The following is a 19,188-nucleotide window of genomic DNA, read 5'->3' as shown; positions in this document are numbered from 1 at the left end:
CCTGTTCCAGCCACCTCTAAGTCCCCTCACAATACTCCTCCTGCATCTCCTGAAAAAAACCCTACTAACACACACACTGCCATGGACACCACCCCTTCGCTTGAACAAAAGAAAAAGACCCTCTACCTCCCTAGAAAAGACATATGTATACTAAACACAGCAGCCATCAACAACAACAAAAACTTTAAAGGTGCAGACCTCACCAAACTAATTGAGTTCAGGGAGGTAGGGGGGAAGCTAATAGACATCCCCACCAATTTCCCCAAAGCAAAACGAATCCTGACCGTTATTAGAAAATGCGAAGAAGCAAGAGATTTATGGCAAATGCTGGAGGAGGCAAATAAGGCCTTCAATTTTTCCCCTCCCCTAGCTATATTCAAAGACACGAATATAAAAAACCTAAAAAAATGTTGTGTTGGGAGGGTCCCGGTAAAAATGCACCCCTCCCTGAATAGGATAGCAAAATTAACCTATCCTCTGCATGTCAGCGGTATCTCTCGTGACAGACTCATCGATACTGCGATGGGTACCTATTCCCTCACGAGAGCTGTTGGCACGCTTACGACCGCAATGTTCGTTTCTGATTCTCAACCCTAAGGCACAATCATGGATCTCAAGCTTGCTAGTGTCCGAGGGCTAAGGGCCGACTCGCGAAAATGGCGCTTGAGTTTGGACCTGCAGCACCTCGGAGTGGATATTTGCTTTGTGCAGGAAACCCATTTTATTCCTGGCGACCATTTACATGCGCTGTCTAAGACCTTTAGGGATTATTCAGCGTACTTTAATTCTCACTCTAGAGGGGTTTCCTGGCTAGTTAAAAGGTCCCTAGATACGTCGTGTGACCCGTGCTACATGGATCCCGAGGGAAGACTATGTGTTTTGGAAGTTTACCATAAAGGGCAGGGCATTTCGTCTTATTGGGGTTTATGCGCCCAATAGCCACGTTGAGCTGGCTGCCTTTTTTCGGCGAATCAAGCAGTTCATGGATACTTCTTGAACGGTTATCTTAGCAGGAGACGGGAACGCAGTCCTGGATCCCGATTTAGATCGATTTGGGTTACCTTCTAGGGGAACTAACAGAGATCGGGATGCTGTTTTATTTCGTGAAATTGTGGATAAGTTTGATCTTATCGACAAGTTCCGAAATGAAAAGCCCCGTGAATTAGTGTGGATTTGGACAGGTAGATGTGGCTCCGGTCCGGTACAGCTCTCGAGCTATATCGATTGGTTCTTAGTTAGGAGAGTCGATGTAGGAGTATTGAATTGTCTAAGTTTCCACAATATAGTTTACTCGGACAACAGACTTGTCCGTGTACGGGTAAACTTAGACAGACCTGAGCCTAGATTAGCCGGTTACTGGAAGCTCAACACGTCGTTATTCGATGTGAACGGCTTCCGTGAAGGGCTATTACTAACCTTACAGCGGGAATTGACGGGGGCAATTATTGGGAATAAGTGGTGGGTAAAAATTAAGGAAGCCATTAGGTCCTTTTCTGCCAATTTTAGCAAAAGACTCAACCTAGATTCTAGAGCAGCTAAAGTGACACTAGAGTCTAGATTAGATCGGGCAGCAAAGGAGGGGGATAGTGCTAGTGTTAATTTAATTAAGGCTCAGCTTGCCTCTTTTACTGAAAAGGAGCACCAAGCTTTAGTGATTAGGGCTAGGTTAAAAAGAATGCCCTAGGAAGCAACAAACATGGCTGCTGAACTGCATGCAGAGGAGCTTAGGCAAGCGGCTGATAGGCACATCGCTCGTGTCACATTGCCGGACGGGCATACCATGACCACAAACCAGGGTGTGCTGGAGGCGTTTAGATCTCATTTCCAGGAGCTTTTTTCCATGGAACCCGGTCTGTCATTAGAACAGTTTGACACATATTTGGCTGACTTTTCTCGTCTTTCGACGACCGAAGCGGCTAGGTGTGAAGGTGGCATAACGGAGGATGAAGTCATTGAAGCCTTAAAGCGGGTCGGCCTTAATAGGTCACCGGGGATCGATGGTCTGCCCTACAAAGTGTATTTGAGGTTATCGTACATCTTTGTCCCTTTGCTGACGGTTTTATTTAACTCATGGTTTAGGAACGGCTCAATCCCCAAGTAATTTACTATGGGTGTGATAAAGCTTGTTCGTAAAAGCAAAGATGGTGGGGATGGGTTAGGTAATTTCAGGCCCTTAACGATGCTTAACGCTGAGTTAAAGATTTTGGCCAAGATTCTCGCAAATCGTCTGCAGCTTGTCCTGGCTCGTCTTATTAGCCCCGAGCAAACGTGTGCCATGAAGGGCAGGACAATCCAGGATAATTTGCACACGATATGCCTGATGATAGAAAAAGTTGACACTGAGGCCGCGCTGATCAATTTAGATCAGTCCAAAGCCTTCGATAGGGTTGACCATCGGTACTTGGGGACTGTTTTATCGGCGGCTGGTTTTGGCCCACAATTTCGCTCGTAGGTTCATGTTCTCTATGCTAACCCCGCAGTGATGGTAGAAGTGAATGGGAAGAGGTTGAGACCCTTCAGTTTGTCACGTTCAATTTGTCAAGAGTACCCGTTATCACCCATGCTATACGTGCTTGCGATAGAGCCATTTCTGCACAGGCTAAGGGTGAATCCAGTCCTACGCGGAATCACTTTGCCATGATAAAGTACTCCGCCTATGCCGACGACGTAACTGTGCTTGTAACGAGCAGTGCTGAGATTAGTGTCGTCGGTGTAGAAATCAGATTGTATGAACAGTAACAGGGGCCAAAATTAACTGCAACAAGTCTTCGGGTTTGCGTATTGGTGCCTGGAGGGGTATGCCCCTTCAGGGGCCCTTTAGTTGGAGTGACGGGCCTTGCAAGATACTCAGCGTCTGGTTTGGTCCTGACCTCCAGCTGGAGAAAAATTGGTCGGAGGTTCTGAAAGCGGTTCGATCAGCAGCTGCGCTGTGGACCAGTAGAAACCTTTCATTAAAGGGGAGAGCGGAGGTGTGTAATACCCACATCTATCCAATCTTCATTTATCGTCTATCAGTGCTTCCAATCCCGTCAGATACACTACTATATTTGCAGAGGGCTCTTTTCAATTTTTTATGGCTTGGAAAGGCCCCTATGGTCTGTCGCGATGTCTGCTACCTACATCCTTCTGAAGGCGGTCTAGATATGCCAAACGTGGAGATTCGGATCCACACACTATGGCTCTACTACCTAGATCGAATGTGCACACAAGACAGGGAAGACAGTGGCCTCTGGATGGAGGACACCAAGAAAGCCTTTCCGGCTTTGAGAGGGGTGCACGACTCAGGGGGGGGAGGCACACAGGTTCTCCGAGGTGAATGCCCCTTCTACCATGAGTGTCGGTGCGTGCTGAAGTTCCTCTTCAGAGTTAAGGAAAGCCTCTCCAATGCTCTGCTGTTATCCCGAAAGGCATTATATCGAGTGATAGTGAGAGGATCCGTAAGGGATGTTATTGGTGAGGGGCTCCCTTTGACAAAGGGGCAGCTCTGCTCAATCTGGCCTTGGGCGCCTGGGTTGGGATGCCTCACTAATGACGAGGCATCCTTGACCTGGCTGGTAATTCGGGATGCTCTCTGGGTCGGTAAGAGACTTCACTCAGCTGGCTTGGCGGTTTTGCCTATTTGTAAGCGATGCGTCGATGAGATCGAGATTTTATGTCATGCCTTCGTCTATTGTTGCATCGTGGTGCCGCTGATTGAGTTTGTTACAGGTCTCATGGTCTGCATACTGAACATATCATCGTTAACTTTGGTTCCTATCAATGTATGTAGCAATTGGGCTCCGACAACGGATAGACTTAGAAAAGAATTGTGTTTGACCTTGCTAGCAGTGATGAGAGGTGTTATCTGGAACACACGTATGAGAGTGATCTACAGATCTGAGGACTTCGCTCCCCTCGACCTTATACAAATCTTCCGTTATCATTTGAAGAGTCGTATCAAGGCTGAGAGAGTTAGACTCTCTTCGTCAGACTTTGTTGAAAGGTGGGTGTCAGTTGTGCATGTGTGTCGGGTGAGAGAAGCAAGTCTTGACTGGTTCTTGGATGTCCCTTAGGTAAAGAATTTTGAGCAACAGAAACGAACGTCAGCCCTGACTCGTTTAAAGTCCAGAGTAGGTCACGATCTAGGCAAGAGTAGGACCATTTTTTAGTCTCCTGTGTTCATAACCTAACTAGTGTGAGATCATTAGGCCCTTTTTAAGTTTGTCCCGTTTTTTTTTTGTTTTTTTTTTAGTCCCATTCCCCTCCCCAAATTAGGTGACAGATCGCTTGATTCACCAGAGATGCAGGTTCCCTTTCGAAGTTTTCGTAAGAGGTGTTTAAATAAAGCGTTCAGACACGCATCACCTTTTCGACTGGCAAATCAGCGCACCTGCCACAGTTTAGCAACAGGGGGGGTCTTTTGTTACTAACATTGTACATATTCCATTTTATCTTTGTATTATAAAATTTTTATATCCCAAACCTCCGTTTTTTCTTATGGTCTTAATTAGTTTATCATGGTATGATGTTCTTAATGGTGATTGACGAAGGATGTATACGCTGATGGATGTATAGTATGAATGTGGTATTGTGGTGAAAGTAGAGTGACAATAGGAACTAGTTAGGTTAGATTAGTTAGCTTTAGACAAAGAAGACCGCCCTTCCCCCCCCATGTTCGGCCTTCTGCCAAACTTTTCTAAAAATATTTTTATTGTATTTTTTGAAAATAAACATTTACCCCATTACAAGTCCAAAATATTGCAACATATATATATATATATATATATATATATATATATATATATATATATATATATATATATATCTGTGTCCCTTCTGTCGTTTTTACCGATGATGTGCCCTAATTATTTTATTTCTTCCATGAAGAAATCACATTTTCCTTCTTTTATTTTAAAACCAAAAATCCTGTATTCGACAGGTTTTCAATGTTTTTCTCCAGTGTTACCTTTTATGATGATATCATCCAGGTATGTGATTGCAAAATCAAGGCTTCTCAACATATTATCCATAATTTATTGAAAAATCGCTAGCACTATCTTGACTCTGAAAGTTAACTTTTCGAATTGGAATAACTCCTTATTGGTGTTAATATAAAGAAACTTAAAGTTAATTTTCCTAGACTGAAATTATGCGTCACACAGATTAACTTTAGAGAAGATCTTTCCTCTGCTTAGCTAAGTGAAAACTTCTTCAGGTTTAGGAAGTGGGTAACGGTAGTCTTTTAGTACTGAGGGCAAAATCCGTGAAGAAGTCAGTACAAACAAGAGTTTCTTTTGACTTTTTTATATAGACAGTAGAGGCTGCTCATTGATTGAATTCCACTTTCGATAGGATGCTGGTTTTTACAAGTTTTTCAAGCTCTTCATTTAATTTTCTCCAGTGAGACAAACATTACATTTCTTTTCCTTTTTTTTTTTTTCTTGAATACTGGTCAGATGGTAATTTTATGCGTTTTTCCAGACCAGACTGGCTTCATAGGAAATTTCTTTTAATTCTGACTTGAGAATTTCTTTATCTGTTACTAAAGTTTCAACTTTTTGACGAAAGTAGTTATAGATAAATCCTACAAAGTGAATTTTTGCTCCCAATTTGTCATAAAAATATTTCTGTATGTTTTAACACAAACATTTTTAACTTCTTTGTGGTACCGTTAAATGTAATATTAGTGATTAATTCACCTTCAAAATTTATTTTCGACCCAGTTGCCTGAACTCTGTTTCGCAAAATTTTGGCATTGCAAGTATATTTAATTTCCTCTATTAATGATTGATAAGTGTGATCCCAAATTTAACTGAAGTTTTACGCTTGTATTTTATATTTTCACCGGCATTTTTTATTCCGACTTTTAATTTTATCCTTTGCTCTACAAATTCTGTTACAAGTCACACAATATTTTGTGTGGTATGGGCAGTCTGGTGTGGGGCTCCACTTCGATAACATCATGGCCTGTTTTTTTTTAGTGAATTGTGTGTGGGGAAATGTTGTATTTTCTCTTGGAAATAGGGTTTTGACTTTTTATGTATATTTCTTACATACAAAACGCCAGATTCTTCAATGTTTTTTAATTCTTTTTCACGTTAATCACTCGTTGACAGTATTCTGCCAACTTTTGTAGTGTTAGGTTTTGCTCACTTTCTTATTAATTTAAAATTAAAAGTCTTTTGACCTTATGTCTAATTTTCTTTTGTGGGGAAACAAATAAATACCAAGACAGAAAGCGCGAAGCTTAACTGGCCCCAGGCCAGGTTTTAAACCAACGTTCATTTCTGCACATGCATGGCGACTCCTTTGATTCTTAAGTTAATTACTAACTCATTGAATTTACTATGCTCTTTGACCTAATGGTTAGCGAGGAAGACTTATTAACCTACGATTTTGAGTTCAATCTCACCTCCTTCTCTATCTTTTTTTTTTTTTTTAATTTTTTAGTTCTTTTCCTTCTTTGCTGTTCAGGTTCGAGGCTGCCCTTTTTTTTCCTTTTTTTTTTTTTGCTGAACATGCACCTCCGAACACCGGGGTAATGGCAGGCATTCAGACTAGTCTATTATATAAATCTCACCTGTCTGTTTTAATGTATGTATGTATGTATGTATGTATGTATGTATGCCTACAATTTTCGAGAGAGGCGACTGATTTTCACAAGATCAGTATCGTTCTGAAGCTCGACCCTTCGGACGACAAATATCGAAAAATTGGCTATAAACATTTATTCCTTCACCCTCAACTAGGCACTTTTCTACAAGGAAGGGTGTCTTTTTTCGCCAATATTTTCGAAAGCCTCAATTTAAACATTCGCCACTTCCAGTTTGGCGATGGACACAACGGCAAAGACGTCACATGTTTTTGTTTTTCTTTCACATTCTTTTCCTCCCTTGCAGTACAGGTTCGAGCCTACCTGCCTACTACAATTTTTTTTTTTTTTTTTTGCTCAACACGCACCCGAAACCACCGGGCAATGTCGGGTACCCAGGCTAGTAAATATGTAGATATAAAAATAAATATAAATATAAAAAGAATGCAAATAATATAATTTCTTTTTTGTGAATTTTATGTCTGTCAGTAACTGAAACGATAATAAAATGCTCATTGTGCTGGTATTATTATATATACAGGTTCTATATTGGTAAGACTTGTTGGAAGCAACATTGTTTCATCTGGCCGTGTTGAAATCTTTTATCAAGAACAGTGGGGCACAGTGTGTGATGACCAGTGGGATGATAATGATGCCCGTGTCATATGCCGGATGTTGGGATACAGGTAATATCATTTACAAAATGAATTTAACTAATTCTCATTCCAATACTTAATTGAATATCTAATATATTTTTGATTATTTACACTACTTGTCTCATCTTGGTATTCTTACAACAATTCAATGTAAACTTTGATTTTCTTCAGATGTATCTTGTTGATTTCAAGAATATTTCTGATGTGAAATCTTAATAATTCATATTTGAAATCTTAATAATTCATATATTATATCTCCACAAATTCTCTACGCCAGAAATAAACGATGTATTTAATATTTAAATACACCTATTATATACTGTAGAAGATGAATAATTCATAGAACAAGGGAAGTCCGTACTCGACTTTAAGCCACCGTTTATGTAATGTGTGGTCAGAAGCTAAGAAAAACAGAAGTCTTATCATGGGTGTGCAGCGAGTGAGTTCAGGCCGAGAAAAGGAAAAACAAAGATGGCAGCCAGCATTTTATTATGTGCATTCTCGCAAAATCTTGTGTGCGCGTGAAGCTGGAAACTACAAAACTAGCTTCATTTTTCGGTGCTGGAGCGATTCCAGATCTGGCAGGAGAGTAGATGCAACGGGTGTGGAGATTCTACTTTCTCGGATTTATTCCCTTTTGTGTGTTTCAGGTGGATTCCCCCCCCACCTCCCACCCACATGAGGCGCAAGCTATTTCGGTGATGGCCAACGCTGACTTAAGCAACATGATTAAGCCTTTTAATGGCGACAGTGATGTGGTGGCGTGGCTTAAAAAAGTGGATCTTGTGGCAAGGATTCAAAAGTTGAACGATGTGGCCTCAGTAATTCCACTGTTTCTAGAGCTCAGTGAGCGAGATCAGGGTGACGCAGATGCCATCAAGGGTCGACTGATCGAAGCTTTTGCAGAGGGGCCTTTCGAGGCCTTTAATAAGTTAAAGGAGAAGAGGTGGACTGGTGAATCTGTTGATGTCTACGCGAACGAGATAAGGAGATTAGTTGAGTTGTCGGGCATCAGAAGACACACGAGTCACGTAGTCAAAATGAAATTCATTACCGGGTTCCCGGAAGAGATATCGAAACGTTTGCAGCAGGTCCCGGGAGTGGAGATGCTGGATGTGAGTGAGCTGCTCAAAACTGCAAAGATCTTGGTGAGCACCCAGCCCACGGAGTCTGGAGGGACAACAGCAATGGTACAGCAGAATGTGGGCAGGAGTCTGCCAAACCCGAGGGTGGCATGCTTCGAATGTGGGGGACTACATATGAGAAGAGACTGCAGGAATTCTTGCAATGGACAGTGTGTTATAAATGCAATCAGAGAGGCCATTTAGCGGTGAAATGCAGGAGTTCGGGAAACTGACAAGGGGAAGCCGAAGCGCCAGAGGCCGCCCTGATTCGGGAATAGTGGCGCACTCGCAGCAGATGCTCAAGCAGAAGATTGTGGTGGAAGGACGGGGAGTTATGGCCCTGATCGACACTGGCTGTACCACTACCATGGTGCACACGACCCTGGTCGGAAGATGGAAAGGGAAGGGTGAAGTAGTGGCATTCAATGGGTTGCAAGTGAAGTGTCGAAGGAGGAAGACCATCACTATTGATATTGCGAAACACTGGATGAGGGTCCATGCAATTGTCACCGATCATCTGGTGCCTGGCGTCCAAGTGATACTGGAATGGATATGATATGCCGACTTGGAGGCGTTACCATCACATGCAACAACATGAGGTTTCGACTAGCTGAGTGTGCAGTGACAGAGCAAGCTCCCAGAGGGACCAACAAGGCCGGAGAGGAAAGAAAAATGTTGATCAAAGATCATGACTTTCAAGCCAAATTCGACGGAGAGCAGTGGACTGTGGAGTGGGCATGGAAACATCAAGCGCCATTGCTGACAAACAAGGTGGTGTGCTATACTAATTCGCTCAGAGGAGGGGTGAGAAAGGAGTTTGAACTGATGGATTGGGGAGGGTATACTGCTGCCTTGGACGGATGACATTGAGTCGGGCATTTTGCTGTTGATGGCCATTCTGCAACCAACTAAATGGAAAGTAAGACCGGTCCTGGATTTCCGAGAGCTGAACCAACATGTTGAGTGGCAACCTGGAGGCAACACCATAGATGTGTGCAGTGAGACCATTAGAGAATGGAGGCAGATGAATGGGGCATCTACATTGGTAGATCTAAAATCTGCCTATTTGCAACTCCGCATCACTAAGAAGCTCTGGAAATACCAGTTAGCCAGGTACAAAAGCAAAACCTACTGCCTTACACGAGTGGGGGTCAGGTTGAATTCGGCACCCAGGATCATGTCAACCATCCTTAGGAAGATTCTGGAAACAATGGGAAAAGGAGATGGGGCAGTAAGTTCGTATATAGACGACATTCTTGTGAATGAGACTCTGGTAACTGCCAAGGAGGTAGTGGCTCATTTGATGAGGTTTGGGTTGGTCGCCAAAGCGCCGGAAAAATTAGACGGAGGGACTGCTTTGGGGCTAAGGCTGAAACGAGGTGCATCCGGCAGCCTAGAGTTTCGAAGGGGGAACGAGATCCCGCAACTGAAGTAAGAGCTCAACAGATGGGAACTCTTTTCCATATGCGGGAAGTTGATTGGACATTACTCCATTGCTTAGACCAGCATGCAGCTACATAAAGGAATGCCGAAGGAAGAGAAGAAGAGGATGGGATGATAAAGTGGGAGGAAGAACGGTCACCATGATGGAAGAGCTCTTGAAAGAAGCAGAACGGCAAGACCTAGTCCAGGGAACCTGGAACGTACCACAAATATTTGATGGAGTCGTGTGGTGTGATGCAAGCAGCATTGCAACAGGGGTCGTTTTGGAAATTGGAGGAGTAGTTGAAGAAGATGCGGCCTGGTTAAGGAAGAAAAATGATGTCAGCCACATCAATGTAGTGGAATTAGATGCGGTAATCAAAGGGGTCAATCTGGCCTTGAAATGGGGACTGCATGACATCTGCATTAAAACAGACTCTGCCAGTGTTTGCTTGGCTAAAGTCCCTCATTTCAAGCGAAAAAAGGATAAGAACGAAAGGGGCAGCAGAGATGTTAGTGAAGCTTCGCATAGACATGGTGGCTCCTGAGTAGAACCGAGCAGATGGTCTCACGAGAGTGAAGAAGAGCTGGCTTTTGCCAAAGAAAGATGTTGTTGCTGCATCGGATCTAAATGATGTTGGCGTGCGAGAGCTGCACAATCTGCACCATATGGGGGTAGAGAGGACGTGGTACTTGGTGAAGAAAGTTGACCTGAGGATCACCAAGGAGCAAGTGAGGCAAGTGGTCAGGACATGCAACAGATGTCAGTCAATTGATCCTGCTCCAAGCATGCATGAAGCTGGTCAATTGGGGGTGAGTGGGACCTGGGAGAGACTGGCATGCGATGTCACCCATTACAGGGGTGAACTTTACCTGACCATGATTGACTGCAGGCCCGGGCGATTTGCTCTATGGAAGAAGCTACGTGGACGAACAGGTAATGAAATACCGGCAATCCTCGATGAGGTGTTTTTGGAGCAAGGCCCCGTGGAAGAGCTGTTAACCGACAACGGACCGCATTCAAGTCAGTAGCAGTGACAGAAGTAATGAAGAAATGTAATATCCAACAATTTTTCAGAGCTGCCTACAGACCCAGAGGCAATGGGATCGTGGAGAGAAACCACTGTACCATAAAGGCAGTTGCGGAAAGAGGAGGCACCTCATCTGAGCAAGCTGTCTACTGGTATATGTCGCCTAGATTGGGGCAAGTGCCAGAGACGGTTCTGCAACTGTCAACATTCGCATATTCCTGGAGACATCCCAGGGTTGAGCCGGCAAGCAGAGAGGCAGAGGCCACAGGGACCATTAAACTCGGGCATGAGGTATGGGTGAAGCCACCGGAGGTGCACTGCACCACACAATGGAGTAGAGGTCGCGTGACTGGGAGGAACATCAAAAACAACATTGTGGTGGATGGAGTATCAAGGCATATTCTCGACATCAGATGAGTGGAAGGCGAAGCAATGGAGGGGAATGTGCAGCAACAGAAGGAGGACGAGACACCTCAGAGGCCAAGTAGAGAGAGGCGACCACCACAGTGGATGAGAGACTACGAAATATGATCTTGAGATCAGGGGGGCGTGTGGTCAGAAGCTAAGAAAAACAGAAGTCTTACCATGGGTGTGCAGTAAGTGAGTTCAGGCCGAGAAAAGGAAAAACAAAGATGGCGGCCAGTATTTTATTACATGCGTTCTCGCAAAATGTTGTGTGCACGTGAAGCTGGAAACTACAAAACGAGTTTCATTTTTCGGTGCTGGAGAGATTCCAGATCTGGCAGGAGAGTAGGTGCAATGGGAGTGGAGATTCTACTTTCTCGGATTTATTCCCTTTTGTGTGTTTGAGGTGAACCCCCCCCCCTCGGGAGGTGCATAATGTTTGGAAGAAAAAGCTAAAAGTGCTCCATTTTGTTAGGGATAAGGAAAAAAGGTAGTGGTCGATGAAGCTCTTTGATCTTAACAGAAGATTATATGGTTCATGTGCAAGAATAAACACACACACACACACACACACACATACACACACACACACACACACACACACACACACACACACATATATATATATATATATATAAGGACAAAAAAATCCGACGATATGGATTTAAAATAGAAAGGAAGAAACAAAATGCTCGACGATAAGAGATTGTAGGTTTGAATATAATTATGCTTTTTGTTTTTTAGTTTTTTTCTAAATGTGAAATATTTCCTTTCGGTTTCTAGTTAGTGTCTTTTAATCAGGATAGAAATATGGATCGTTTTGTCACCTTCTTTTTATAGTTATTCCATTCATAAATTAGTTTGTAAACTATTTTTAATTGTAAGGTGTTATACTTCGATTTCCAGATGTCAGTTAATCAAGAGAGAATTTGCAAGGTTTCAGTGTGTATGGTCTAAAATGCTACCAAAAGCAAAATAAGTTGCCCTTCTGTAATTAAGTACTTAAAAAAATGAGTGCAAACCTTTTTGTATCCAGTCTGTACAGTTCTGTGTAGACAAAAAAGAATGAAAGAAAAAAATGGCCGCCTTTTCTCTTTATTTGCTTGCGATATTGTCACATTACATGCAAATAAGATGCTTCCAGTTGAATAGAAAAGGCCTGGTTTTTCAGAGACTGAGTTAATTTTTCTTTCTTTTTTTTTTTTTACACAGTGATCACCACTTATCAAGGCCCGGAAGCCACTCAGGGATAAGAGTTATTGCAAGTACATTACGTTAGTGTGGAGATTTGATGGAGTGTTTACTTAAGGGGGCGGTTCATTAGGAATTTGTTAACATTAGACTTGAAGACATCCAAGTTGTAGTCCGGAGGGAAGCAGGCAGACGGAACAGAGTTCCACAGGCGTGCAGTTCTAAGAAAGAAGCTTTGTTCATGGAATCCGCGTTTTGATTTAGGCACAGATATAGAGTGGGGGAAATTTTTCACAGTGGATTCAGCTAGACGGGTGTTTTTCGTGAAAGATTGGCGAGGGGGGACCAGGGATTGGAGTTCAGACGAGCACCTGCCATGAAAATAATCATAAAACAAGGATAGGCTCGCAACGTCTCTTCTGTGGGAGAGGGGTTGCAGGGTAGAGAAAAGGGCATCCCCTCTAAGCCACGAAGTCTATTTTGTACTCTGTCATGGCATGATAGGCTGTTTTTGGCAGCTCCTGCCCAGATATGGCAACAGTATTCCATCCTTGGACGTACTTGGCTTTTATATAGATAGAGAATTGCATCAGTAGTGAGATATCTTTTGGAGCGGTAGAAGGATCCCACCATCTTTCCAGCGACTTTGGCAACAGACTTGATGTACGTGTTCCATTTCAGATCAGGAGTAAAGGTCAAACCCAGAAGCTTGTCAAAACACGGGGCCTCACCCAGACGAGAGCCATCCATCACAATTGATGCAAGCTGGGGATCAGAGCGTTGATGATGTAAGGATAGGAGTTTGGTTTTGGATGCATTAAAGGTAACTAGCCACATCTTCCCCCACTGAACCACGCGCTCGAGATCAGAGGAGAGAGAATCAGAGAGAACTTTGTCATTTACAGCCTTTGATGTGTTGCCGTAGATGGTCGTGTCATCAGCATAGATGTCAACGAATGATTTAAGTATGTGTTTAGGGAGGTCATTGATGTAGATCAGGAAGAGAGTTGGGCCCAGGATTGACCCCTGAGGGACTCCAGCATTTATATTGCAGGCCTCCGATATTTGTCCATCTGCCACTACTCTTATGAACCTATCGGAGAGAAATGATTTAATGATTGAGAAAACATTTCCAGTTATACCATAGCTGGAAATCTTGTGAAGTAGACCCTTATGCCATACCTTGTCGAAGGCCTTTGATATGTCAAGAGCAATTGCCCTAGAAAGGAAGCCTTTGTCAAGAGATTCACTAATCCTGTGGGATATAACCGTCAGCACATCTGCGGTAGATCTTGCAGAACGGAAACCATATTGTGTGTCACTAAGAAGGTTATTCCTGCTGAGATGGTTGACTATTTCTCTATTTAATATTGATTCCAGCAACTTACTCATAACACAGAGGAGACTTATTGGTCTGTACTGAGAGGGAGATGACTTATCACCTGAATTCTTAAATACAGGGCAAACTGATGAGGTCTTCCAGGGAGTCGGAAAGCACTTCTCCTTAAGGCAGCGCTTAAATAGTTTCGTAAGTATGGGAGCAAGTTCTGGTTGAAGCTTTTTTAACACTATAATTGAGATGCCATCAGGGCCAGTTGCTTTACTGGAATCTAGGTTTTTTATTAGCGTGGCGACCTCATGCACGGATATTTGTATGTTACCTAGCTTGTTCTGTGTTATAGGAGGAAATATGGGGAGTTGATGGCCTTCGTTGCATAGGGTAGAATTAGCTGCAAAGTTCTTTGCAAATAGTTTGGCCTTGTCTGACGCTGACGAGATGACCTCTGGTCCATTGATAATGGTTGGGATAGAACGCACACTTCTGTTCAGGATCCTATTTGTTATTTGCCAAAACTGGTGGGAACCAAGCTGCTGATCAGCTACTTTGGATTTAACAGACTGGGCATATAGCTCTCTTGCATTTTTTATTACTCTTTTACAGTGGTTGCTGGCAGTCCTGAAAGCAGCTTTAGTCTCAGTGCATCTATTACGTTGGTAGCTATGGAAAAAGTGATTTCTGTGCGCGATAGCAGCAGCGCATTCTGGGGAGAACCATGGCTGTCTGTTAGGTTTTTGTTATTTTATTGGAATTTTTTAGATGGTATGAATTAATCTATGCCTACAATTAACCATTCGGTCAGATCTGATACTATAGAGGACACTTCCTTTTTAAACATGGAGTGCAGAGGTAAATCAGATATGAATGTACGGAAGCTATCCCAGTCAGCCATAGAGTCACGGTATACAGTACGGTGGAGGGGTACGTCTGGGGGCTTCTTACATTTCGTTTTTATCTTAACTGATACGACGGAGTGGTCGGAGGATCCTAGAGGAGAATGAACGGTACATGAACATAGCTCAGGGGAAGTTGAGAGAAAAAGGTCTAAGGGGCTTGCATATTGATTGGGTGTATCGGGCACACGGGTGGGTTCGCGAACTATCTGAGTGAGGTCATAAGCAATGGCAAAATCATGACAAAACCTCCCCTCATCATCTGTCTTATTTGAATGGGTCAGCTATTCCACGTTATGGACGTTGAAGTCACCACAGATGTGGATGTTAGCCGAGGGATGTGAAGACAGTATGTGGTCTATTTTCTCAGATATGCTCTTAAAGATAGTAACTCCGCTGTTGTGGGGCCTATAGAGGGAAAATATAAATGCAGTGGTGTTAGCAAGTGCAACCCTGAAGCACATATAGGGTAAATTAGGATCTTCTCTAGAGATATCCCTGCCACATGGGAAGCCATCCTTAATGTAGTCACATATTCCATGCCCATGGCGATCTTGGGTGTCAGATTTAGCTGTTAAATTGGAGTTAATTTTGGATTTAAATATCAGAGTAGCAAGTGTTGTCAACAGTGCGTCGTGTTCTAAAGTAGAGCGTCGAGATTTAGAGTAGCAAGTTTTTACCAGCAGTATATCGAATTTAACATTTGATTGTTTTAACCACATCTCGGCGATTGTTTTAACCACTTCTCAGTTCAATGAAAAGAGCCGATATGCAAAAAAAAAGCTATCAAGAGGTTGGCCCCGAAACGGTGCATATTCTCTCCTGATCACCCGGCATTATCTGGAGACCGAAATAGTATGCAACAATTAAAAACAGCCAACAAACTAATTTATGAATGAAATTACTACAAAAAATTGACAAAATTATCCATATTTCTACTCTGATTACCTGACACTAACTAGACGTCAGAACGAAATACTTCACATTTGAAAACAGCTAAAAAAAAACAATTTATTCACAACTTCAATCTCTTGAATAAACCTATGAAACAGACGAATTGTCTAGCATTTTGTTTCTTCCTCTTCACTTTAAATTCTTGTATATATATATATATATATATATATATATATATATATATATATATATATATATATATATATATATGATTGTTAAGCTGGATTAAATCCGACGATAGGAAAATAGAATGGAAGTGGAAGGACCTGAATACTCAACGTTTCGCCCGATTTATGCGAAATTTTTTTCTTGAAAAAGCCCGCATAAATCGGGCGAAACGTTGATTATTCAGGTTCTTCCACCTCCATTCTATTTTCATATATATATATATATATATATATATATATATATATATATATATATATATATTAAATTGTAATTCAATGAATTTCAAAAAACTTTCATTGAAATGAATTTCATATCAAAGAATTTTTATTATTCTAAGCAAGACAAAGAATGCTTTAGAAAATTAATCTCCTTAACCTGAAGTATATATATATATATATATATATATATATATATATATATCAGAGAGGCGGTAGCACTCTCTATATAGGGATGGCCCGTACACGCCTATATACGCCTACAAAACAAAACTATCCAAATCTCAACTAAAATCAACTTATAAGTTTCAAAAAGCACATATTCTTACAGAGAAGCGTCTTATGAATCCAGCGAGTGTCAGAACGTCGGTTAACATGTCAAAAGAGAGCAAAAAAAAAGGGTACAAAAATGGCCAATTGTTCTTCTTTATTCTTTCTTCTTTCTACTTCTTTCTTCTTTCTTTTGAGACGATGTATCTCGGTGTACGAACGGTCGCTGACAACAGTTCAAGCATCAATCGACTGCTCTTTACACGGAAAAGTGCAGTGACCCATCGCTTTTTAGCTAACTCCATAATTAAATAAGATTACGTGTAATAACAAGTTTTAAACACTATATACCCAATGTAGACAGACCACTTCGAACATGGAACTTCTCTCAAAAGGGACAGCTCCAAATAATACACCGGATGCTCACAGACGTTCCAGTTTGCCAGTGGCCTATATTTCTTGGACGCTGAATATTTGAGGTGAACATTAAGGTTTTTTCTTTAAACAGTAACCCACCAGCGTTAATGAAACCACGAAATCTTTATCTCAGTTGATCAAAATTGTTATAAGAGTAACCTATCAGCAAGTACGACGTCAAAAAACAATGTTATAAAAACAAATAATTCTTCTTCAGATTTTGGACTGTAAAATATGTACAAAATGTCAATGCTGTGACCAGGATTCGAACCTAGGTTAGCATGGCCACAACGTGGGGTCCTAACCTCTAGACGATCACGGCTAACACTGACGTCTGTCGCTCTTAGCAGAAAGACACATGACTACTGTCAAACTATTGAAAAATAAGGAGGAAACTTGAAATTCTCACGCATGCGCAAAAATACCCTATAGCAACCATTGTTAAATGCAGCTGAATCTCTTCACTCGCTAAGAAAAGTCGATCAGACCAGTTCTTCTAAGAACTCACCAAACGCCAAAGGAAATAAGTTAAATTAACCGCAAAAGAAACTGCAAGAAAGTCATCTTCTAAGAACTCACTGGAAGCTGACCAAAAAGAATCAAAATCCAAGCCCTAGCCACAAAAATAACTAGATATTGTGGCTACTATACACAATCTACTAATAAAAACAAGTAAGTTTTCTAAAATAAACTACAATAAATTAACCAAGTAACCTCACACTGTCACTGATTAGGACTTCATATAAAGATAACAACTACACTATTGGTGTATATACCGTTCCACACTTTAACTATTGGTGACGGGGCAGTATCTCAATTCTACGAGAGTTGTCTTGCTATAAGATAAGTGATATTATAGTAAGATACACATAAGTGTTATATGTTTACATTTAATAAAAAATGCCAAAGTCAGCACGTAGTAAAAAAGCTCAGAGAAATATAGACTATGAAAAAAACAAAGTCAAGGTATTATCTGAGCAAAAAGAATACTATCAGAAAAATGCTGAAATAATAAAAATTAAGTATCATGCAAATCCTGAGGCAAAGAAGGCTGCCTCACGTGCTGGCTCAAAAGCACGGTATAACAGGGATCCCGAGGGGAAAAAACTGCCTCACGTGCTCTTTATAATAAAGAACCAGAAAAAAGAAGGCTTCCTCACGTGCTGACTCAAAAGCACGGTATAACAGGGATTCTGAGGAGAAAAAAGCTGCCTCACGTGCTCTTTATAACAAAGAACCAGAAAAAAGAAGGCTGCCCCACGTGCTCTTTATAACAAAGAACCAGAAAAAAAGAAGGCTGCCTCACGTGCGGACTCAAAAGCACGGTATAACAGGGATTCCGAGGGAAAAAAAGCTGCCTCACGTGCTCTTTATAACAAAGAACCAGAAAAAAAGAAGGCTGCCTCACGTGCTGACTCAAAAGCACGGTATAACAGGGATCCCAAGGGGAAAGAAGCTGCCTCATGCACACACTATTATAAATATAAATATCAAAAACTGCCAAATCTTTGCCAAAACGCCAAAGAATGAACCAAGAAAAATTTAATAGTGAAAGTATGAACATTTTAGAACTTTATAATACTCTAACTGTTTTATCAGAGAGGCGGTAGCACTCTCTATGTAATATAGAACCGATGTAGGACCAAGAGGCAACTCCTAAGGCCCAAAACCCAAAGACCTAAAACCCAGCAGGAAGCGACCTGCTACTAATGGAGGCGGCAATAAGCCGCCTCCTTAAAAAGACAATACTATCATGAATGTAAGTTTAAAAATAAGACTGTAAGTAAAAATACTAATTAACAAGAATAAAAAAGCATTGGAAATGCAAAAGGATATAGGGATGGTATGCCAAAAAGTATACAAACAAGATAGCTATGAATGGCTAGGCACATGGAAATAGAATTGCATCCAAAGTATAGCCCTATAGCTTTTTACAACCGTAATGATGGCACGGAATGAAGATTGGAGAAAAGCTATAGGGCTATACTTTGGATGCAATTCTATTTCCATGTGCCTAGCCATTCATAGCTATCTTGTTTGTATACTTTTTGGCATACCATCCCTATATCCTTTTGCATTTCCAATGCTTTTTTATTCTTGTATATATAGCAATATATTACTACTATATATATATATATATATATATCAATATATTACTACTATATATATATATATATATATATATATATAGCAATATATTACTACTATATATATATATATAGCAATATATTACTACTATATATATATATATATATATAGCAATATATTACTACTATATATATATATAATATATATATATAATATATATATATAGCAATGTATTACTACAATATATATATATATATATAGAGAGAGAGAGAGAGAGAGCAATATATTACTACTATATATATATATATATATATATATATAGAGAGAGAGAGAGAGCAATATATTACTACTATATATATATATATATATATATATAGCAATATATTACTATATATATATATAGCAATATATTACTATTTATATATATATATAGCAATATATTAC

General features: G+C 41.0%; 1 protein-coding gene across 6 annotated transcripts in view; it reads left to right on the top strand.

Annotated features, from left to right (window-relative positions):
* The window catches only part of LOC145252658 (scavenger receptor cysteine-rich domain-containing protein DMBT1-like), a 488,297-nt gene that overhangs the window by 345,634 nt on the left and 123,475 nt on the right, over nt 1-19,188 (top strand). For all 6 annotated transcript variants that reach the window (XM_080112426.1, XM_080112429.1, XM_080112430.1 and 3 more), the window contains one exon: nt 7,113-7,257. In XM_080112426.1, the coding sequence (XP_079968552.1) occupies nt 7,113-7,257 (145 nt within the window). The remainder of the gene's footprint in view (nt 1-7,112; nt 7,258-19,188) is intronic.

Source organism: Euprymna scolopes, chromosome 29, assembly GCF_053919585.1.
Source record: "Euprymna scolopes isolate OS-2025 chromosome 29, ASM5391958v1, whole genome shotgun sequence".
Classification (NCBI taxonomy): Eukaryota; Metazoa; Mollusca; class Cephalopoda; order Sepiida; family Sepiolidae; genus Euprymna; species Euprymna scolopes.
The sequence above is the reverse complement of the archived record's forward strand: the minus strand, read 5'-3'. Positions and strand labels throughout refer to the sequence as shown.